General features: G+C 50.7%; 1 protein-coding gene across 4 annotated transcripts in view; it reads right to left on the minus strand.

Moving 5' to 3' along the window:
* LOC107212723 (NADPH--cytochrome P450 reductase) overlaps positions 1–21,189 on the minus strand; it is a 28,083-nt gene extending 6,894 nt beyond the window's left edge. The window contains exons 1-7 of one of the 4 annotated variants that reach the window (XM_015646287.1): positions 21,111–21,189; positions 18,888–19,021; positions 8,936–9,128; positions 2,834–2,882; positions 1,868–1,996; positions 1,318–1,467; positions 325–449 (exon numbers count right to left, since the gene is read on the minus strand). In XM_015646287.1, the coding sequence (XP_015501773.1) occupies positions 325–449; positions 1,318–1,467; positions 1,868–1,996; positions 2,834–2,882; positions 8,936–9,114 (632 nt within the window). In that variant the 5' untranslated portion in view covers positions 9,115–9,128; positions 18,888–19,021; positions 21,111–21,189. Of the gene's footprint in view, positions 1–324; positions 450–1,317; positions 1,468–1,867; positions 1,997–2,833; positions 2,883–5,318; positions 5,425–8,935; positions 9,129–14,283; positions 14,386–18,887; positions 19,027–21,110 lie in introns of those variants that run through there. The other 3 variants (XM_015646288.3, XM_015646289.2, XM_033518907.1) reach the window with 3 other exon arrangements.
* Between the last annotated feature and the right edge of the window lie 234 nt (positions 21,190–21,423).

The following is a 21,423-nucleotide window of genomic DNA, read 5'->3' on the forward strand; positions in this document are numbered from 1 at the left end:
CCAAGGAGATTAACCTTCCCCCTTCACTGGGATGGGGGAGTTTATCCACACAGGCTGCAGCAGGGCAAAGGCACAGGAGGCTGCAAAGCCTGCTCCAGTTGTACCCATGGGCATTTAAAGGTGATGTGGGACTTCCCAGACACAGGATCCCTCAGGATACTCCCTGTGATTGTGGCAGGCACACCCAGAAACACCAATGATGACCCCAACAATGAGCCCCGTGAAGTTTATTTCTGTCTTGGTAGTGGAGCCAATTCCCTGCCAGGGTCCCTTCCAAGATGCTTCCAGCCAGCTCAGACCAGCCCCTCAGCCCAAGGCACTCACTTGCCATCGTCATCTCCCAGCCCCAGCTCAAAGATGCGCTGGGCTCCAAGTTCCTCCAGTCTCTTGTCCACGTACTTCCCCATGGCGTTGAAGTGCTCGTAAGTCTTGTTTCCCAGCCCAAAGACCTGGCAGGGAACACTCATGAGCACAGAGAAGCAGGAGCTGGACTTTCCCCATCCCTTTGACATCCTCTGGCCATGTATCACCCCACAAAGGATGTGGAATAAAGACAGTGACACCTCTCCCAGCTCCCCCATCAGCTCTCCAGTAAGAATCTACCGCTGGAGAGTGTGTGGTGAGGAGACACCAGCATCTCCCCTGAGCTTGGATGCACTTCCAGGAGCTCCTGCACATCTCCTCATGGGAGCAGTAAGAACCTGGGCTGTCTGGAGACCCATTGCTGGCCTTAGCCTCCCACAAAGCACACAGTAAATGCTTGCTCACTGCTTCACACAGAGCAGCCTCCCATCTCCAGTGGATTTTACTCTCACTTGCAATATTATGCTGCCTAAGGAATTTGGCTAGGGTTTAGGTGAGGTGGCTGTTTCTCAGTTTGTTGAGAGAGCTGTTGAGGTGTTTCTCAGTTATTCAGCTCAGCACAGGAAGATAGCCACACACTCCTCCAAGTGACTTAATTTGTGGGATAAGATGTGGCCCCAGGCTGCTCAATTAGCTTCTGAAGAGCAGCAGCAGCAGCCTGTAGCTCATTTACAGACTTGTATTCAGTGCCTGCAGGGCTGTTTGGGGCTGTTTATACCAGGAAACCCTCATGATTTAGGGAGTGGAGGGAGAACTCTGACATTTGCATTTAAAGCCTCCAGATGTACATTTGCAAGTGTCCACAAAGCCTGGGCAGGAAGACAGCAGGGACCTCATCCCAGACAAGGTACACAAAGCACAGACATCATGTTGGGCCTTTCCCCAAAGCCATTCTGGAGGGCTTTTGGCCTTCCTACCCAAATGCAGCACAAAAACTGGAATGGGGCCACTTACTGCAAACCGAAGACCCGACAGGTCGGCATCAGCCTCCTGCAGCCAGTCATAGAAATCCTGGGCATTATCTGTGGGATCCCCCTCTCCATAGGTGGCCATGCAGAACACAGCCAAGGACTTGTCAATCTCAGAGAGGCGACTCAGGTCTGACTGCAAGCAGAGGAAAGAAGGAATATTCAAGGATCCCACACTGTGGCTGTTGGGCAATTCCTATCCCCACAGCGTAGGTGTGTGAACAGCACCATGCATTTACAGAAGAGGATGGGAAAGGCCAAACCCACCCAAAATGGCAGGGAAGATAAAGGCAACCACCCCCACTGGGCTGCAAGTCAGTATTTCTACCCCATCAGAAAAGCAATGGGATTACCCATGCAAGGATTTAAGGGACCAGGAGAATGTAGAATGGCAAGGACCGAGCCCATAGCTGCATCTCCCAGCCTGATCTTTTCTCCCCTAAACGACACAACTGTCCCTTGGCCAGGGTCATTGGATTTTCTTAGGGGGCACTGGAAGGTTGTTACTATCCCAAGGCTGTTCAGGGTTAAATTACCAGGTCATACTCCTCTGGATCTGCTGCCATGCCCCGCAGGCCATAGCGATGGGCGTCTTTGGAGAGGCGATTGGCAAACTCCTCTGCTGTGCCCGTCTGGGAACCATAGAAAACCACTATATTTCGGCCCTGGGGAAAAAGAAAAATCCCTTTTAAATGGTGATTAGTCATTTGGCAAATGCAGGGATGAAGCACAGACAAAGGAAATGCCTGGGATCAGGAATCCTGGACAGCAACCTAAAGGCAACCAGGAGTCTGCGCTTGTGCAGGACTCCAAGGGTTTGGCAGAAAACTCAAGGCTGAGCTGTTAATGAGAACATGACTCTCACCACTCTCAGAGGGGAGACTCAGGTCAGACTAAAACCCAAAGCAAAGAATAAACCTTCCAGATTTATTCTGTGAGGCTGCAGAGTGACTCCTGGAAACAGGGAACACCCTGGATGAGAATGCAGAACTTGCCAAAGGCTTTGGGCAAGTGCCTGAGCACCAGAGCTCCTGCTCTGCTGCAAGCCAGCTACTTTGAAGTAAAAGGGAAAATGCACCCAGCCCTTTTTTCTTCCTCTGCTTCCTCCTGTGTCCAGACCAGCAGAGTCAAAAGCTGACAGTTCTGTGTACAACAATTCCCATTCCACAGCCAGCCACTCTGGGAACCAACCACACAGATAAACAACTGCCAGCCAATTACTTTAAAGTCTCTGCCATTTCCCTCCTGACTTTGATCTCATATTACATTATTTTTTTCCACCACCGAATTTTTTCACTTTAATTTCTTTTCTAATAACTCTCAGGCACAGACTAGAAGAGCTATTCCTGGCTGCTCACACAGCCTTCCTCTGGATGCCCTCTGCAGCAGGCATGTGTCTGTATCCAAACCAGCTCCTCCTGCTGAGTTTCCAGAGGAAACTGGGATGGACATGAGCTCCCCCACCTTCCCAGCACCCCTTGATGGCAGAACAAGCAGCTTACCGTCTTCTTCATCTTCTCGATGAAGCTGCTGTCCCTCACCGGAGCTGCTCTGAAAGACAGGAGGAACCTCATTCATTTTTGAGGTCAGGAATAAGCAAGTGGGGAAAAAGAGGCCTCCAGAACTCAGGAAAGCTGCCCCAAAGGGTGTGAATCTCTGCTGACCACTGTTATTCACCCTGTCCCAGGGATGGCCACTGCTCAACCACAGGGCTTCTGCACACAACCATGGAGCAGGGACTTGGAGCAGAAGGGAAAAGCTGAGCCCCAGTGAATCCTCCCACAGGAAAAGCCCAGGCACCCAGCCTTGCCCTGCAGGAAACCTTTATCAACTGCTCTGAGAGCTTTCACAGCTGAGCAGGTTAAAGGATCTCACAGGAGCAGGTCTCCAGGTAAGTCTCAGGAGCCAAGCTGGTGTGAGAGAAGAGAAAGGATCACTCCCTGCTTCCCACACCACCATGGGCAGGCAGGATGAGCCATCCCCCCAAGGCACTTCTGATGTCAAACTGCTAAAAATTATCTGTTTCAACCTCAAAACAGCATGCCAGACACGAGCCCCAGAGCTGGGGAGCTGGGACAGACACACGCAGCTGATCAGACCCACAGAGCTCCCCACAAGCTCTGCCAGCTGAGTCCTGTGGTGCTCTTTCCATGCCAGGTTCCCATTCCCAGGATGGATGTCCTGCACAGAACCTTTGCATTATTGTATGGACATGGCTTTCCCTAACTGGAAAAGGGTCAAACCCCAGGAGGTGGGGATTCACACAGCCGTGGCTGCCCTGTTAGGGAGCCAGAAGAGCTTTGCTACCCTTCGCATATCTTTGGATTTTCACAGAGTGAAAACAGCCCAGCCCCGAGGACCTCTGGAGCCTCACAAGCAGAGGTGACCATAGCTACAGTCAGATTAGGCACTGGGAGCTTTTCAGAGCAGGCAAGGACAGCAGCTCCCCTGCTGCCCTCCCCATCAAAACTCTGGTAGCAGAGAAGATGAACGTGGGACCCGTTCCCGTTCCACAGTGGAAGAATGCAAGGCTGGGTCTCCTGTGGGAAGAGAGAAGCCTCCAGGCAAAAAACAAATGTTTTTGGCTCCAGCCCATGTGAGAATGTGAAGAGCTTGCTAACAGTTTCCTCAGCTCTGTAGCCCAGAGGGAGAGATCCTGCGGATGTGCCGAGGCATTTGTGGAGAGCACACACACACAGAGCAGCAGGGTGGGGAATGTTCATTAAACATCCCTTGGAGCACCCCTTGCTACCCAAAGGGATCAAGGAGCTCCATAACTGGGCCTGATGGCTCTGAGCACCAATAATCTCATACAAAAGACAAAGCACACACAAAGGACAAGAAAAGCTGACCCCCAAAAGCTCCCCAAGGCAGCTGTGCTCCCAGGAGAGCTGCTTCACACTCCTGCTTGGCTCTCTCAGCAGTTAACAATCTCCCCATGTTGTCACTTGTCCCCTGTTGGGAACTGGGATATCACAAGTATCTTACGGGAGCAGCCCCAGCCCTGCCCACGCTGCAGCGAGGACAGGGGCTCTGGAAAGCTCTCAAGACACAGCTCTCACTTAGTTTTTGGCTCCTTGGTGAACTTCTTTAATTCCTGCCCTCTGCAAATGAGATCCAATTAAAACAACTGTTGGGTTAACTACTAAACAAAATGCTTTTAAAGGAGGAGAAAAAGAAAAGTTTTTAGAGCCTTTCAACAAGCTCCCTTTGGAAGAGATGAGGGAGCAGCACATGGAGCTCGTCTGTTTTCAAAGGAGGCAACCCTACACTGAAGGGAGTGCTGGAGAACAGGCTGTGGCTCAGATACAGAAGAAATAATGAGCCTGGCTTTGGAAAAAAGGCTACACAGCTCCCTGAAATTGCTTCATCAGAGTGGCCTGAAAATCTGAGCAGCGAAAACACACAGGCACCAAAGGCAGAAACTACACTCATTTTCACTGCTCTGCCAGGGAAACTTGGAAGAGAAAGTTTGTCCTCAGCAAGGACTGCTCTTACAGCTTACACAGCTCAGGGTAGCAGCTAGAAGCACTACAAGAAGTGCTGGGTGGAGAGAAGGGGATTAACCCCATTGTCAGAATGAGTCTGTAGCTCGTACAGCTCTGCCACCCTTGGTGAGAGCCCACAGCACAACAACTCCCAGGGCTCTCTGTCACTTTGGCTTCAGGAAAAAGAAAGGACAGTAGAGGAAGCTCCCAAAAGCTCAGCAAGAATACCCAAGCCTGTCCCAGCTGAACACCTCTGCTTCAGAAAGCTCCTGTTCCCATGGCTTTCCTGCTGAAAGCACGGATACATCCAGAAGTGAGGACGCAGCCTGGATGCTGCCCAGAAACCGAGCACCGACAGCAGGGTCTCCCCTGGAGCAGCCTGCTTCCAAGCACAGCCTCTCCCCTTCCTTCTCCTCCTGCTGCAGAGGGAGGAGGCTCCCATTCCACCCAGATCTGGAGCTGGAAGGACCCCACCAGCCCATGGAGCAGAGTAACTCACCTGGCCACGGCCGGCTCTTCCCGCGGGGCTGAGTACACACAGCCCATGGCAGGGCAGGGAGGAGGCAGACAAAGAGTCCAGGGCAGCCGTGTGTCTGCAAGGGGAGCTGTGGGGGGACGGATCTAACTTAGCTCTGGAGCCACACACACACAGGCCTTTCCATTCTGCTCCTCCTGGGCGTTAAAACCAAGCGTCAGCCTTTTGTTGAGGAGAAGAGAGCCGGCACAAAAGGTCCCGGCACGGGTCATAGCAGGAGTGGTCCCGTCCACCCCAACCCTCGTGGTGGGGCTTTGGAAGTTACTGAGTGGATCTGCGCAGTCCTGAGAAACTGCAACATCTGGCAGCAGTGGCAGAAAGGAATTAGGAGTGGAGAATGAAACCTCCCAGGATCCTCCGCAGCACACGTCCCTCTCCCATCCGCACGGAGCAGGGGACGGGACACAAAACCCTCCCCCAGCCTCGTTCCCTTGGAAACTGTTTATATCACAGCTGCTTTTATATATATTCTTTTACTAAAAAAAAAAAAAAAAAAAGCTTGATGCTGTAGCTGAATGAAACGATTCCAGACACTGCGTGAGCAACGCTTCGGGTAACTATGGCAGTGCCATTACGGAGGCTGCTCACAGGAGTTTGTTTTCCTCAGGATCCTATTAAATTAAATTAGAGATGGTCTCTCTCACACACACACAGGCAGCAGAGAGCTAATCAGGCTAAGGACTTGGAGCAATTCCTGCCACAGGAAGCCTTACAAGTAGCAGGGAATGGATTTCTGCATAGCTGCAGAATAGAGATAAGCCAGTTTCTGTCCCAAACAATGTTAAAGAGGGGGGAGAAGGGAGAGGGCGACACTCAGCATACCAATGGATACCTGCATCTCCCCAGGATGACTGTCTGCAGAGAGGGAACAGGAGAAGGGAAAGAAATCTGTGATTGAGAAACTTGCAGAGGAGGAGAAGCCAAAGAACAAAAATAAATTCCTGCATTCCCCAGCAATGGCCCTGCAAGGAAGCATGGTGGCCGTGGCTGCGTGGCGGTCCAGAGCTGCTCTCCATAATGACATCTGCAGAGCAGGCTGCAGGGAGAGCTGCTCTGGTGGTTTTAATTAAGTCTGAAAATGGTCAAAACACAAGCAATGCTCAGTCAGTGGGATCCCAGCCTGGCCCACACACACGTGTTACACGTCACAGGTATGGGACACATCACATGTGGGAAATCACTGCACGAGCTGGGTTCTGTCCCTTTTGTGGGCACTTCAGGCAGAAAAACAGCTCCACTTGGCTCAAGGGGGAAGATCAGCAGCCTGATCCCTCTCTGAGCTGTGGCTGAACCTGAAGATGCATTGCTGGGAAAGATTGTGATGATTCCCAGGCCACGCAGAGAGAACCCAGCCCAGCTGCCATCCAGAACAGGGCATCTCAACCACACATCTGCTCTTCCACAATCAAGGGCAGTAACAACAGGGGCATTTCCTTTGCAGACCCTGCCAAGATGACATGTTTTTATGAAGGTGTGCTGCTCCCAAACACCCCAGAGAGGCACTGAGGTGCTGGATGCTGTTTTTATGTCAGAGACTCTGTTTGCACTCTTCAGCATTGCAAACAAATCACCAAAGCAGCAGCATTGTGATGTGTCTGAATTGTTATTCAGCACCTTCATCCTCCAGTATTCTGAGGCTGACATTGGGGGGCCAAAGTGACACAACAGAAACCATCACCCAATGCCATCAGATAAAGCAGTTCAGGACACTTTGGCAGAGCTGCAGAGAATGAGCTGAAGAAATGCAACCCCTCTAAAGGTCAAGGCTCTCCACTCCAGCCAAAGACAGCCCCCACTGAGGCCTCTCTGCCTTCATGGGTGTGGAACAGCTTCCCTGCCTGCCAGGGGCCCACCTGCCATATCCAGCCAGCCACAGGCAGTGTGATCCTGATTTGCTTGTTCATGAGAAAGGAAACTCCAGCCCAGACTCAAGGATTACAGGAGGGAAGGAAACCCAAGGCTGACCAAGCTTGTTTTCCCACTCATTTTCCTCCCAGTTCCAGGCATCCCATGAAATCCTACTGCAAAAGCTGCAGGAAGTCAGTGTCTCTGTCCTGAAGGATGGATGTGCCACCAGCCACAGCCTTGGCTTTTAGGGTCACAGTGCCCTCAGACCAGCTTGATACAATGACCACAGCAGGGAAAAACACTTCACAGCCTCCTCTTGATCTGCACCTGTCCAGCTGACACTTTCCAAAGTGCAGTTGTGTCAGACAACTTGCAGAACAACCTCATCTCTCTGGTTATTGGCAACAGGAGGTGCTGCTGATCCACATCTCCCACAAGGAGCAGCTGTTCCCTCCCAGTCACTGCTCACAGGGACAGAGAAGGCAGCACAGACCCCACAGAGGAAACAAAGTGCTTGTGAGGCAGCTCAGAGCCAGGACCTGCAGCCAGGCTGGGATGGAAGCCCACGTGCTGAGGCCCTGCAGCAGAACGAGGTGGTAACACACAACCAGAAGTCAGTGCTTCTCTGCAAGGTCACCACAGCCTCTGGAAGAGCTGCACATGAAGGGCTGTAGGTGGAATCAGTCACAAGGACAGGGAGCACGGGAGCCCAGGCTGTGCCATGCCAGGATCCAGTTTCAGATGGATAGTGCCCTTTCCCCAGCCAGCTCAGCTCTCACTGAGAGGAATTCACTGTAGGAATGGCAGCACAGCCATTCCTACAATCTCCAGAGGCACTGGCACACACAGCCCTGGCTGGCAGGCATGGGAGGGAAAGCATCCCAGCAATCCAACACATTCCCAAGGTAAGACTGGGCAGGCACAGACAGCTGGGCTGCTGCCAGCCATGTCTGCAGCCATCTGTACAAGGTACCACAGCCAGGGACACTGCTGCCCTTTAAAACCCTCCCAGACAGAAAATATACTTTCCAACCTCCTGCAAGAGGCTGGAAACAAAGAATGAGCAAAGAAGTCCAGCAGAAAACTGATGTTAAGTTTAGAATGTGACTGAGAAAGGAATTAAATGCACACAAATCTCCACCTGTGTGGCTCATTCCTGGCCCCTTTGCAGAAGACAGGGTGGAATAAAGCTCTCCCTCTCCAAATCCAGTCTCCCACTGCTGTGGTAACCTGGCACGAAAAGCCAATCAAGTTTTACAGGAGTTTTACAATCAAGTTTAACAGGAGCTGTCAAGCAGCTTGTCCCAGGAACTATCTCCCAGCAACCCCAGGACTATTTCTTTCCTTTATATATATATATCTTTATAGATAAAATCTCCAATAGGAAACCTATTTAGGAGCAAGTCCACCTTTCTCCAGATTTACCTAAATGTGACTTTTATCAGAAAACACCAAGAATTAAATCCTTAAGAGTTCTGAGGTACAGCCAGAGGCTTTCCTGCCTTGCTTGGGAGAGGCCAGTTCCCAGTTTGGGCCACACGGTGGGTTAAGGCAGAACTGCAGCCCGGCTCTTCCAGCAGGATTTCTGCAGTGTGAGCACAACACACAGCAGCTGAGGGCAGAGAAACGCCACCTCAGCGACCTCCCACAATCCAGCTGAGCCTCCCAGAACCCACCACGAGCAAGAGAGAAAAGCTCCACTGGTGCCACGCAGCCTGAGAGTTGTTACTTACACTGACTGTATTTTGGGGAGGTCAGGCACTTCCTCCTTTTTCTTGCGGAAGAAGAACCAGTAGGTAAAAAGTCCAGTGATGAGGGAGATGAGGAACACGTCCATCATGCTGAAGAGAGAGTCCTGCTGTGCAGGGCTGTCAGCAGCAGAGATGCTTGGGTCCATGCTGGGCTCCCCCATGGCAGTCAGAGGCACTGTGAGCAAGGAAAAACAATGAGCACCAGCAGCCACATGGGACAGCATTAAAGGACAGCCAGAAAATGCATTTTGCTTTACATTTAGTCTTAGGAGGACAAGACCACCCAACAACTCTTTGGATAGAGGCCTTGCACCAAAACTCTGCAAGGTTCTTCTGCACCCCAAGGTGTCACACCAAGCTTTTCCCTTCCTCTTGTATCCATGCTGATCCATCTGAAGTATTTCTGCTTTCCCCCTGCCAGCAGCATCAGCACTCCAGCCAAGGAGCCAAACCAGGCTCCTACTGACACCCCAGCAACACTAACAGGGACAGATGGCCAGCCCTTACTAAAGCCCTTACTCACCACAGAGCCCCTGGGGTGCTACTGGGGGATGACCCCACTCTTCCAGTCACCCCACAGATCTGGGGCTTCCTCCCTCTTTCCCACAAGGTGACAGCATGCCCTGGCCCCTCTGCTGCAGAACCACAGAGCAGGACTGTGGCACCAACTCCTGTGAGCATCCCCACAACAGGTTTTTACAACACAAATAATGACTACTTCTGATTTACTCCATTGCAGATTGGATTTACTCTCCATCTCTTCCTGGGCCTTTGGCTTCCCAGTCCCCTCCATCATCTCCCCCAGTTTAACTTCCATCTCCTTGAAATACTCCTTTCCACTTACCAAGGCAGAGTTTAAGTAATTTTCTACTTGCCCACAACCACACCCAGAGTCTGTAGTAGCATGAGGATGAACACCCAGCCCTCAAAAACCCAAGCAGCCCTATGGCCCCTGTCCTTCCCCTGGAGAGCCACCCATCCCTCCCTCCCTCCCACTGCTGTGCCAAAACTCTGAACTCCTCTGACCCTAATCCAGATGGCAAGATTATGTTCCCTACATGCAAGGACACACTCTGTCCAAGTAAACAGATAATTAACTCAAAACTTGATTTGGAAGGGCAAAGTGATTCTCTCCTTGTACTTGGGCATCCTGCCAACCCAGAAGACCATGGACATTTGAACTTGCACCCCGAAAAGTTACTCAGAGCCGTGGTGGTGCCGCAGGAGGGAAAGGATACATGCCATGGCTGAGAAACAAAAGTGACTGAAGTTGAAGGTTGTGATAATACATTCAGGAGCTGGGGGAAAAAAAAGGGAAGGTAATGCATAGGGAACACTGATGAGGGAGAGCCCTTAGCAAAGATCAACCCCTTGTTGTTACCTCCACAAGAGAAGTCCAGCTCCAGACAACACACAGCCCTGTGCCAGAGGGCATCAGCTGTAAAAAGCACCCTGTGGAGCACAGAGAGAAGTCCACAGCCACATGGCAGTGACCCTTGGAGAGTACTCTGGCAACTCAATTAGTGCTCAACCCCACACGAAGTTTTGTCTGGTGGAGAATCTGGCAAGTAACTGTGTTACAAAATGCCCTAAAACACCACTGCAAAGCTTCCTGTTAGATTCCCACAGGAGACACCAAGGCAGGGTGCTGGAAGGAAAATAAGAGTGATGTGACTGCAGACAAGAAAACTGCACATTCCTCTCCATCAGGCAGGTCACCCTGTTCTCCCTCCTTGCAAACAAGCTTTCCATTGCTGGATCTTGGAGCCAAGCAAGAGCTGGGTGTTACTTCTGTACAACTGTAGACTAAACTGTTAGTTAAAGCCTCCACAGCTGGGGCTTAGTTGCCAAAAAGGCACAGCTCCCAGGAGGATCCCTCTCCTCCTCCTTATCTGATTGCAGTAAATCACCAAGGAGCTGGTCTGGCAACCAGCATCAGGGGAATATGCTGGTGGGGGGAAAATGTTCCTGGTTTATGGCTTTTATTCCTGATGAAAGCTCAGAAATTTTAATTATAAGCTCTTTTCTTCTCCTGTACCACCACCTGTCCTGTAGGAATTTCAGCCAATCTCAGCCAAAATCTGCTAGCCCTTCATTTCAGTTCTGGTGTTTTGGTTCTTGCCATCTCACTCATCACTAGAATTGCTTGTTACATCTCAGGGCAAAGAAGCCCTAAGGGCCAGTGGTCCAGGATCCCTAGGGAGCCTCAACTGCTGCCTGTGCACAGCACAGCCCAACTCTGCAAAGAGATGGAGGAATCATTGCTCAGACACAGGCAGGAGTAAATATCTCCAACTCTGCAAGGTGGGTTGGTTTTTTCTGTAGCAGTTTCGTTGCCCAAATTACACAAGGGTGGACAATTCCCCTTATACAGGGAAGTGATGGACATGTCAGTAAAATTATCCTCAGAACAGCTTGTCTTTCACTCACTTTCCCTGAAAATCTAAAGGCACGTAAGGCAATGACAAACCTTTGCTCAGAGGAAGCCATGAATAAAATCAAGGCTGATGGAGACCACACTGAGTTGGTTTGGGGCAGGAGCTGCAGCTCTTTCTCTTCTGAGCACCAAACCCAGCAGCAGCTGAGCCCTGGGAAAGGCTCCTTGCCCAGGGGACAGCAGCCTCCCTTGTCACCAAGTACACATGGACAGCTCCAAAGCAGACACGCCCGTGGTGAGCAGCACCCAGCCCACAGCAATTCCCAGCTCCAGAGAGCTCAGACATGGATATTCATGAGCTGCCCTGTGTGGGCAAAGAATGAGGGCAAGAAGCAGCCTGTGCTCTCCTCAGCCAGGTGAGGGCTTTGTCTCCAGCCAAAATTCATCTCTGTGCTCAAAGCAGCAGAGCTTCAGCTCCCAGAGCAGAGGGGTCTGGCTTTCTCAAGCCTGCAGAGGTGTCCTGCTCTCCCAAGCAATGCTGCCTTGGAAAGAGGCATCCCCAAGGAGGCAGCTCCCAGGAATGCTGCCTGGGTGGGTGTGGGGGTGGAAGCTGTGCTATCTCCTTGCCTTGACCACACTGCAGCTCTCCAGGGCTTCAAAGGGGAACCCTGCAGCTGCAGCCAGGCCACCCACCCACTGTCCACAGCCAGGGAGGGAACATTCCAGGAGGTTCGTGGCTCTGGTGCATGGAGCAGAGCCTGGTTTGATCTCCTCTCTTCATTCACAATCTCCACAGCACAAAGTTTCACACTGACCTCGAACCCTGGGAGGAAACATGGTCACAGCCTGGTGATGGAACAAGGCACAAGAGCTGCTTTAATTTTTGATGCTGGGCTCCCTCTGGTCCTGGATATTTGGTTATTCAAGTTTTATATCCCAACTACGGATTCTTCTTTTTGCTCTCCCTTCACACCCCTACCCTCAGGAAAAAGTTTGCTTAGATACAGCAAGAGAAAGGCAAAGGATGTGAAATTAGGCCTCATTTCTCTTTTTTAAAGGGTTGTCATAACTTGGAAACTATCAAACTCACTTCACTCAGCACAGGAAGATTATTCCTCAGTTTATCTCAGTCTCACCTAGCTGGCTGCAGCAATTATTTTCAAGAAGTTCACAGCAACTCATTTTCAAATACATGTCCTCACTTCCAGTGAAAAGAAACTTGACTCTTTCCTGCAATGTAGCTGTCCTGGGAATCCTGCAGTCCTTTGAAGGGCCTTGGTAGAATCAAACCAGGTTTTTAAAAGGGAAAGGAAATTCATGATGCAGAAGTAAAACTTTCCCTGACAACAGTTTCAAGGGTGGTCAGTTTATCCACAGTGTTTATTACATCTTCAATCAAGGTAAGGCAAGATGTCCATACCCCTGGGGCTTTTTTTAATTGTGCCTCTAATTCCTGAACCCCTGTTTGTGCACACAGCAAAGCCATCAGTCTCAGCAAGATGTGAGCATTTCCATCACACAGAAAAGTCACAACATTTTGAAAGACTGCACTCAAGCAATGCTGTGTTTTAGCACAGCCTCTCAGCCCCTGAATGTGTGAATTTGCTTGATACATGGCAGCTCACAATAATTTAAATCATCAGGGACCTTCTCTGCTCATCTCTGTGCTAGCAAACAGATGTACCTCATCCTCATATTAAATGAAATGTATTCCTCATTCTCATGCACACTTGGAAAAAAAAAAGGACTGGAAGCACTCAGTGCCAGGCATCCTCAAATCCCCCATAATTTCCATACAGACTAAAGGTGCTATAAGGTCACAGGGTTAAAAATACTTAAAAATGTATAGAAACATATTATTATGTATTACAACAAACAGGACAGGAGTGATGAAGGGAAGTGGTTGGCAACCTGAAGATTTTTATCTCCTTACTTATTCTCCTTCCCTGCATCAGGAGATGGTGCATCAATCAGATGCCCTCAAAAGCACCCTGGGACACAGCACCACAATCACAAAACGTGGCTGGGAGGTTTCCCCTTCTGAAAGTCACACTGTAGTATCTCCAAGTGACCAAAAGTCTTGGCTCTAAAGCTAAATTGGCAACCTGGGCAGGAATTTCTCTCTCTTAAACAGCCTTTTTTTTTTTTAATGTAATATCTGTGATGAGTTTCAAGTCCCTTCAAGTTGGACTTCCCAGTCCCAGTCCAGGACTGCAGCCTGTGACTCTTGCCCCAAAAATGAGTGACCAAGTTCTGTGCTTGACTCTGCCCTGTGCCACCATCAGCACACCCTGACATGCAGTGTCAGCCTCACCGAGAGGGGAAGGAGAAGGAAAACTGCTGAGCAAGCACAGCCCAGGGCTGCTCACTGCTCCCACCTCTGATAATCGATCCCCAGCACCAGCTGCAGCACCGAGGAGCCCCTGATTGCAGCCCAGCACAGCAGAGAGGGATCCCCACAATCCCCACACACCCTGCAGACACTGCCTGCCCTGCCACAGGAGCTGCACCCCCTGAGATACCAAAAAACCCAGAGTTCTCCCAGGCATCAGCACCCTTTGGATACCTGCAGATAAGCACAGGAGCTGCAGGTGGAACCTCTGCTCTGCAATAAGAGCAGGAAAAGAATCAGCAGTGCCAGAGTGGAAGAGGAATTGCGTGACAAACGCGCAGCGCCACCAGTCACCCTCTGCCCCACGCTGGCACCGGTGCCAGGCTCCATTCAGAGGGAGCTCAGCAGGGTGCAGGCAGAGAAGCCTTCCCAGCCCACAGTAAGGTCCAGGTTGCCTCAGCTGAACACCAGCAGGGACAGCAAGCAGTGGTTTGGAGCCAAACCACCCCCTGCAGCAACGAGACCCCCTTGTTTCTCACAACACCATCATGGTGCCAGCTCCAGCTCTGGAGCACCCATTCCCTCTCCACCAGCCCACCCAACCCATCCAGCAGCACTTACCAAAGGACTGACTCCCAGATTCTCATTAACAGGAACCCATGCAAGTCTAACAGCAAATAGAACAGCAACACACACTCAAAAAGCTCCTTCAGACCGACTTTCCCCAGTTCAGACTGCCCTGCACAGCCACACAGGGCAGGGGACAAGGGGACACCGCTGGTAGGGAGAGCACTCGTGCTCCCTGCAGCCATGTGACAATGACCCTCATGTCCCTGACTCAGCACAGGCATCGTGTTAGGGAGCAGAGAGGAAGTGCAGCTGTCACAATTTCCAGTGTTGGGAACTCTGTGTGCCTGGGGATGTCACCATTGCCACCAGACCCCTCTTTCTGGCCAGGAAGGACCATCCTGAATTCCCGAGGCAGAGCAGGTGTGTGTGACCAGGCTTCCCTCCCCACCCTGTCTGCTCCTTTCTCTTGTGATGACCGTGACACAACACAGATTAGGGGCATGATCAGCCTTGAGAAGAAGCCTTAAAAAAGCCCAATTTTAAATCAGAGACTAATTTTTTCCACCAGCATCACGGCACAACCCCAAAATTCAACCTCAGAACAGACACATAAACGATAAGCAACCAAGTGAAAACTCCTAATCCTTGTACAGCACTGATCTGCAACCTGAGCTTTAGACACGATGGCAAAACAGGGAGACTGTAAATAAAAATAAAACAACTGAAACATCTGGGAGGAAAAAAGAAAACTACTGGACAGCTCTCTCACAGGTCCACAAAGTTTGTGGAGAGCTCACAGAGCTGGCAGCACCAAAAGGAAGTTGCACTGAGACCCCATCACTCCTCACAGCAGCAGCAGCAGTGCAGGAGAAGGAAGAGACTTGCCCACAAACAGGAATGCAGTCTTGTGACCAGCTAAGGGCTTTCTTCTTTCACCCACTAATGACATCAGGCAGGTTACTGATGTCAGGAAGAGGAGCCCCACAGACACAGGAGGAAGGAGGAGAGGCAGCAGCAGAGAGAGCAGGGCTGTGGTGGAGGTGGCATTCCTGCCCAGGCTCCTGTGCCTGGTCTCCTCTGAAATCCACTGCAGCCAAGACTTCCTGCATGTTAGTGTGTGATACCCTCAGGGCAAAGCCAGATCTCTTATTCCTCCTTGAAATGCAACCAATTAGACTAAGAAAATCTGTTTACATCAGCCTGTGCCAGCTTGAAATGAGCTCTTTTTACTTTCCTTTTTAGTAAAAGGAGACCTGGCAGGAAAAGTCAGGCTTTCCAAAACAAAAAAGCAGGAAGTAGGCACTCAGATCCAGGTTATTTAACAACTACCTTAGATCAGCTTTTTCTTCACATCTGTGCCACATGGAGATTGCATTTCCTATCAACAAGAGGATGCTGATCTGGCCAGATCAGATCAGACAGGTGGCCTGGTCTGCACAGGCTCCCTGCTTTGGGTGGGAATCATCACACAGGTGAGCCCCTGGGCTCAGTGAGAAACCTCACAGCTTTCCTTGCCCCTTCAGCCTCCCTTGAACCACACATCCTGGTGTGAAGGATTGCTACTCCTAGAGCTTCCCTGTCACTTTCTTCCCACACATTTCCCACAGCTTCCCATTAAACAGCTCAATAAAGAAGGGTAGAAAGTAGAAAGGAAGTAGAAGGGTAGAAAGCCTCACACAAAACCAGGGAAGTGTTTCTGCACATTTCCACCAGCTCAGAAATCCCAATCCAAAGTGAGGAGGTGGATGCAGCAGCACCTGAAGCAGGGAAAGGAACTCAAAAGCTGTTGGTTTTTATTTCATGAAACAAAAGTTACTCTCACCGTGAAAAGTCTCTTTTACCCTGACACACCGGTTCAGACATCAGCAAAACCTCTATTTTAGGCACAGGACAGACACAGAGTGTGCATCAGTCAGTCTGGATCTTGAAATACTGCATATTTGAGCTTCCACTGTGTCACACTTGCATGATTTCTGGCCCCTGGGTCTTATTCAAGGACAGCAGAGCAGCTGCAAACGCAAGGAAGAGAACAAGAACTGAGGCAGAAAGGAAATCTATGCTATGGGTATGCTCAGGTGGGGCTGTGCAGTGAGCCCAGCACACTGAACCAAAGGATTTAAGGCATTATCCAACACAAAAATTAATTCAAACTTGCCAAGCTGCCTTAAAGCAAGCTAGAATTACTGAACTCACACACTTCCTTTCACCAGATAAAAGCCTGACTCTGAACCTTTAAGCAAAGGGGATCTCCCCAGCTTATGCACTTGGACACCTTCCTTCACAGATTAATGTGAGCCAGCACAGAAAAACAGGAGTTCAGGGTTACAGGATAAACAAAACCTGAGAATGGCAGGTAACTGACCCCCTGTGAACCAACACTGTTCTTCAGCCTCCCCTCCCAGAGAGGGACAAATCCAGAGCACCACGCTTCAGGAACTGCTTGGAAGAGGAACAGGGGGCCAGCACCAGTATTGAGGAGCAGGGACATGGCTGCAAGAATTTTAAACCACTCTATTTATTGCCAACTCCATGGGCACCTCTCAGGCAAACAACTGCAAAACCCCAGGAGTAACCCATCCAGGCATGGGCTTGGAATGGTTCAGGTCCAGCTGAAGATGTTTTTCTAAGATCAACAGGGAAAATGACGTTTTTTCAGCAGCCTCTTCTGTGAGTGGTGTACCCTGTGCTGCCACAGCTGGAAATTCCTCTCCTCCCCACAGGCTGTTTGCTCACCCTGTGCCTGAGTTTGGGGAGGGTTGGTGTGACAAGGTGTGGTTTTGCTTTCAGCCACCACTGGGAAAGGAGCCCTATGGATAGGGTCAGTAGCCAGAGACTTTGACTTCTTCCACCACAAAAAGTTTGAACAGCAAAACCTCCCAGTACTGGTCTCTTTTGAGAGGTTTCCATTGAAACCAACAGCTGGAAGAGCACCAGAGGGACAGGGTTAAACACATCTAGCAAAGTTTTTGGAATTGTCAAGACTTTTGATCAGAACAGTGTGTTTTGGGGATTTATTTACTTATTTCAAGAGAACCAAGCAATGTTTGTAAGGAGCCAGGACATTTTATATTTATAAGCCCAGTTTCCTCTGAGAATGCAAGAGCTTTTCAGACATTACAAGCCCATCTCTTACATTGCTGTAGGGAATGGAGGTGTTACTGCATGGTTCTTAGAACCTCAGCAGCAGAGCTGTCCTGCCCTGGCTGCCCTATCAGGAGGGTGTGCAATCACCCTACAAAACCTCCCTGCCTGCCATGGGTCAGCAATCTGACCTGGACTTCACCTTTTTGAAATGATGTGGGAAGTACAGACCACTTCCCAGCCCGGCCCCCTGCAATCACACACAGCCACAGCAGACCTCAGAACATCAACTCCATACCCAAAACACAGGCCACAAGACATCACACAGCTCAGGGGTCACAGGCTGAAAGGCTGGTCCCAAGGTGCAAAAGCCACAGCTCTCCAACACCCCAGCAAAATCAACACAAAGAGAGGATGCTTGACGCAGGGGTTTTTTGTTCCTTGGTAACAGGAGCTGCTCCTCTCACCTCCAGCAGTTATGCATTGAATCCTGTTACACAACCAGGACTTGCACAATCCTTGCAGGCATTTTATCAACTTGCTCTTCCAAAGCTTGGAGTTAGAGAGGAGATGCAGCAATGACCCGTGAAAGAGAGTCAATTGATGTGTTTCACAAACAACCACCTTACTTGCCAGCACCACAAAGCCAGACCTACCAACTCCCCAGGCTGGTTGCTAAACCTTCCCAGCAGACTTCCCATGCACTGCCAGAGACAGATTTTACCAAGGCAAAAAAATCCAACCCCATGCCTAACTCCAAACCTCACCATCTCCTACTCAACAGCAAGAAAGGAAGGTAAATAAATCAATACCTCCATTCCTTACAAAGGAGTGACTGGAGGCACGGACATGGCTGATTACTAAGCAAAAATACTACAATAATCTGCCACCATGGGTCAAACTCAGCCACTCTTTGGACTTGTGGCCCTCCAAAAGCCACCAGAGACGGCTTCTGGTCTTTCTTGATTCCATGGGTGATAGCAGCATGCAATTAACTCTGAATGATTACTCAGGGATAAACAGCAAGAGATTATGAGCAGCCTGTAATTTTTTGTTCTGACCTATGAAATTTCAAAGCCTATAAAAAAAGCAATCTTGGCAGAGATGCACCTGTCAATGCAGGGCTAGTGACTCACTCTCTACAATAATGTGTACAAAGTAATCTCATCACTGGGATCAAATGATCACATTGGGAAAGCAAATTATGCAAGTTCTACGAATTGTGTTTTCAGAGGCAGGAGAGTTGATGTCAGGAAACAGAACAAAGTTCAGTGGCCACAGAGGTAACTGCAGGTGGTTCTCCTTTATACCAGGGGAGGAGATGGCAAGAGCACAGAGCTGAGCAGGGAAGCCTTTTCCCCAGTCCTTCAGAACTGAGCAAACACAAACTTTGCTGTATCACAACAGCAAAGGAGAGAGGAAAGACCAAACAGGATTTCAGTCAGTTTCACACTTTGCTTTTGCTGCAGGTAAAGAAACCATCACTCCCAGCACCCACTGCCAGCCACCCTCCCCAAACCCAACTGCACCCAGAGATGCTCCACAACCTGTGACACCCAAAAGAAAGGGGTTACCTTGCACTTATGGGTCTGCAAACAAGAGCTGGTGGGGGCTGTGAGCTCCAGCACGGAGGGTGGTGAGCAGCAGGGAAAGTCTCCCTTGAGACAGCTCAAAGTTTTGGTTGTACAGCCCTGTTGAGCTCCTCCAGCTGCTCTGCAAGAAACAAAATAGAAGTTGCAGAAGGCACTTGGCTGTCCAGGAAGCACAAACCCAGAAATTACTGACTGAACAGGAGGCAACTGCAAAGTGATGACAAGCAAGAGGTTCTTCTCTGACACAATTAGAGCAGGACTAATTAACAGAGAGTTAAGCCAGATTTGTGACACTACGCCCTCCTTCCTGCCCACTCTTCACCTCACTCTCCAAGACTTTCACACTGGAAGATTAAAAGAAAGCACTCAATTGGTGTTTCTTCCCATAGCTGTGTCCTCCCTGCTCCGTGTTTTGCAAATACAGTTCTCGTGCACCCTCACATCCACGTGCAAAACTAAGACACACTCCACACCCTGCTTCAGTGCTGTCAACCAGCCCAAGAAGAACCTGTACTGAGACAATGCTGGGTTTTCCAGGAAGGGTCTGGCTCAGCAGCCCTCCCAGACAAAACACCAATTTCCTCATTTGCAGCAGATTAATCAGAGAGCTGCTTTGTGCGTGTGTGCAACAGCTCCTCGGGATTTCTCAAAGAACTACAGAAATATTGGAAGAAAGCCCATTCTCTCCTATCTAGCAAAAGGGATGTGTGCATCACTGCACCCCACTAAGCAAAAAAAATTATGAAACCCCACAGCTCCTCATGACAGCCCACACAAAGTGTAGAGTTCTGTTGTGGAGGGGATGTCCCCACCAACGCTATCACTGGTTCACTTCCACAACTTGGAAACAGAGACCTGACTCCTTCTTCCTTGCACTTTTCCAGCTTCTCAGCCGGATATATGTTTCTACTTTTTAAAAAGAGCTGTAAAAGCACAAACCCATTTCACTTTTCCAGACTCACATCAGAGAGCCTCAGTGATCCCTCTTCTCTGTACACATTCCACTATTTCCTTTCACACTCCACAAGGTTTAAGCACTGGCACAACAAAGCACACTCCAAGCTGTACCAGCAGTGCTTACTCCTGCAACTAAGACAACTCCCCAAGAACCAATTCCACACTGCTGACTAACTCCCAACACCACCATCCAGGCACCTTCACCCCCTCCAGCCTCAATATTCCCAAAACCAGCAGAGGGTTGCCATTATTTCCTTTGACAAGCACACTCCCTAGGTGAGTAATTTCACTCTTCGAAGAAAATCCAACAGGAGCAAACAACCTTCCCACACCCCAGCAGTTTATAAAGTGAAATAGATGGAGCAACAGCCCAGCCTGCAGCGAAGGTGTCAATTAAATGCTGGGAATAACTTTCTGCAGGGAAACGCCAGAAAATTAAGCTTGTTAAAGGCTTTTAACCAGCAACAGCCTGGGATGGGCTAAGTCTGGGCAACCCTTCAAGCAAGGCAGGGCAGGCATCACCCTGCTCCCAGGGGGGCTGGTCAGTCCCCCACCCCACAGCTCTGGGGTGACAGGCGTGATAAGGGTACCCCCAAATAACAGGGGGCACTCATGCCAGCCCCCCATACATTGGTCACAGCCCCCCCAGTAACAGGGTGTCCAGCAACACCAGACATTTACAAAAAAGACAGGCTCTGATCATGCAAATTCCTACCAGGTAACAGGGGACCAGTCACATCTCCAGATAACAGGGAGCTTTGGTCACCCCAAATAACATCCCCCCAAATAACAGGGGGACATTCACAGCACACTCCCCAGATAACAGGGGTCATCCCAGTCCTCCCGACCCCTCCAATTATTAGGATCTCGAAACATCTCAGTAAGCCCCAGTAACAGGATGCCCATCCACCCCAGACCTCCCCGTGAACAAGGGTTTCTGGTCATCTCCGTTCCCCCCACCCCAAAAAGAGGTCCATTCACATCGACCTCCCCGCCAGTACCAGCGCGGCCACTCACAGCAGCACCCCCATACAGGACACCCCAGTCATCCCAGTAACAGGCAGCCAGTCACACCACTCCCCCCAGTACAACAAGAGCCCCCATCCCATGCCAACCCCACCATGGCATGCCGGACCGTCCCTCCCCAGCACAGAGGATCCCAGCGGCGGAGCTCAGTCCCCCTCAGCCCTAGAGGACCCCCGGTCCCGCTCCCTTTCAGGCACATGTCCCCCGGGTCCCCGCACCCACCGCCGGCCCGGCCCGTCTGGCGCTGGCGGCTGCCGCGGTCCCGGCGCGGCCGGCACGTACAGCGGACCGCACCACCCGGGCACACGCGCAGGGGAGCACGCTCCGCCCTCGCCGCCCGCCAATAGGCGGCGAGCGCGCCTGCTTGTGGAGATTCCCCCCTCTGCGGTGGCGGATGGTACAGCCCCAAAACGGGGGTCTTAAAGGGACAGGAGCGGCAGGAGGGGCCGGGGTAAAGTGGGGGTTAGGGGCCGGGCAGAATTGGGGCGTGGGGTGGTCAAGGGTGGGGTCAGGGTGCAGAACAACAGGGTCCAGA

The sequence above is a fragment of the Parus major genome, chromosome 19 (assembly GCF_001522545.3).
Source record: "Parus major isolate Abel chromosome 19, Parus_major1.1, whole genome shotgun sequence".
NCBI classification, from domain to species: domain Eukaryota; kingdom Metazoa; phylum Chordata; class Aves; order Passeriformes; family Paridae; genus Parus; species Parus major.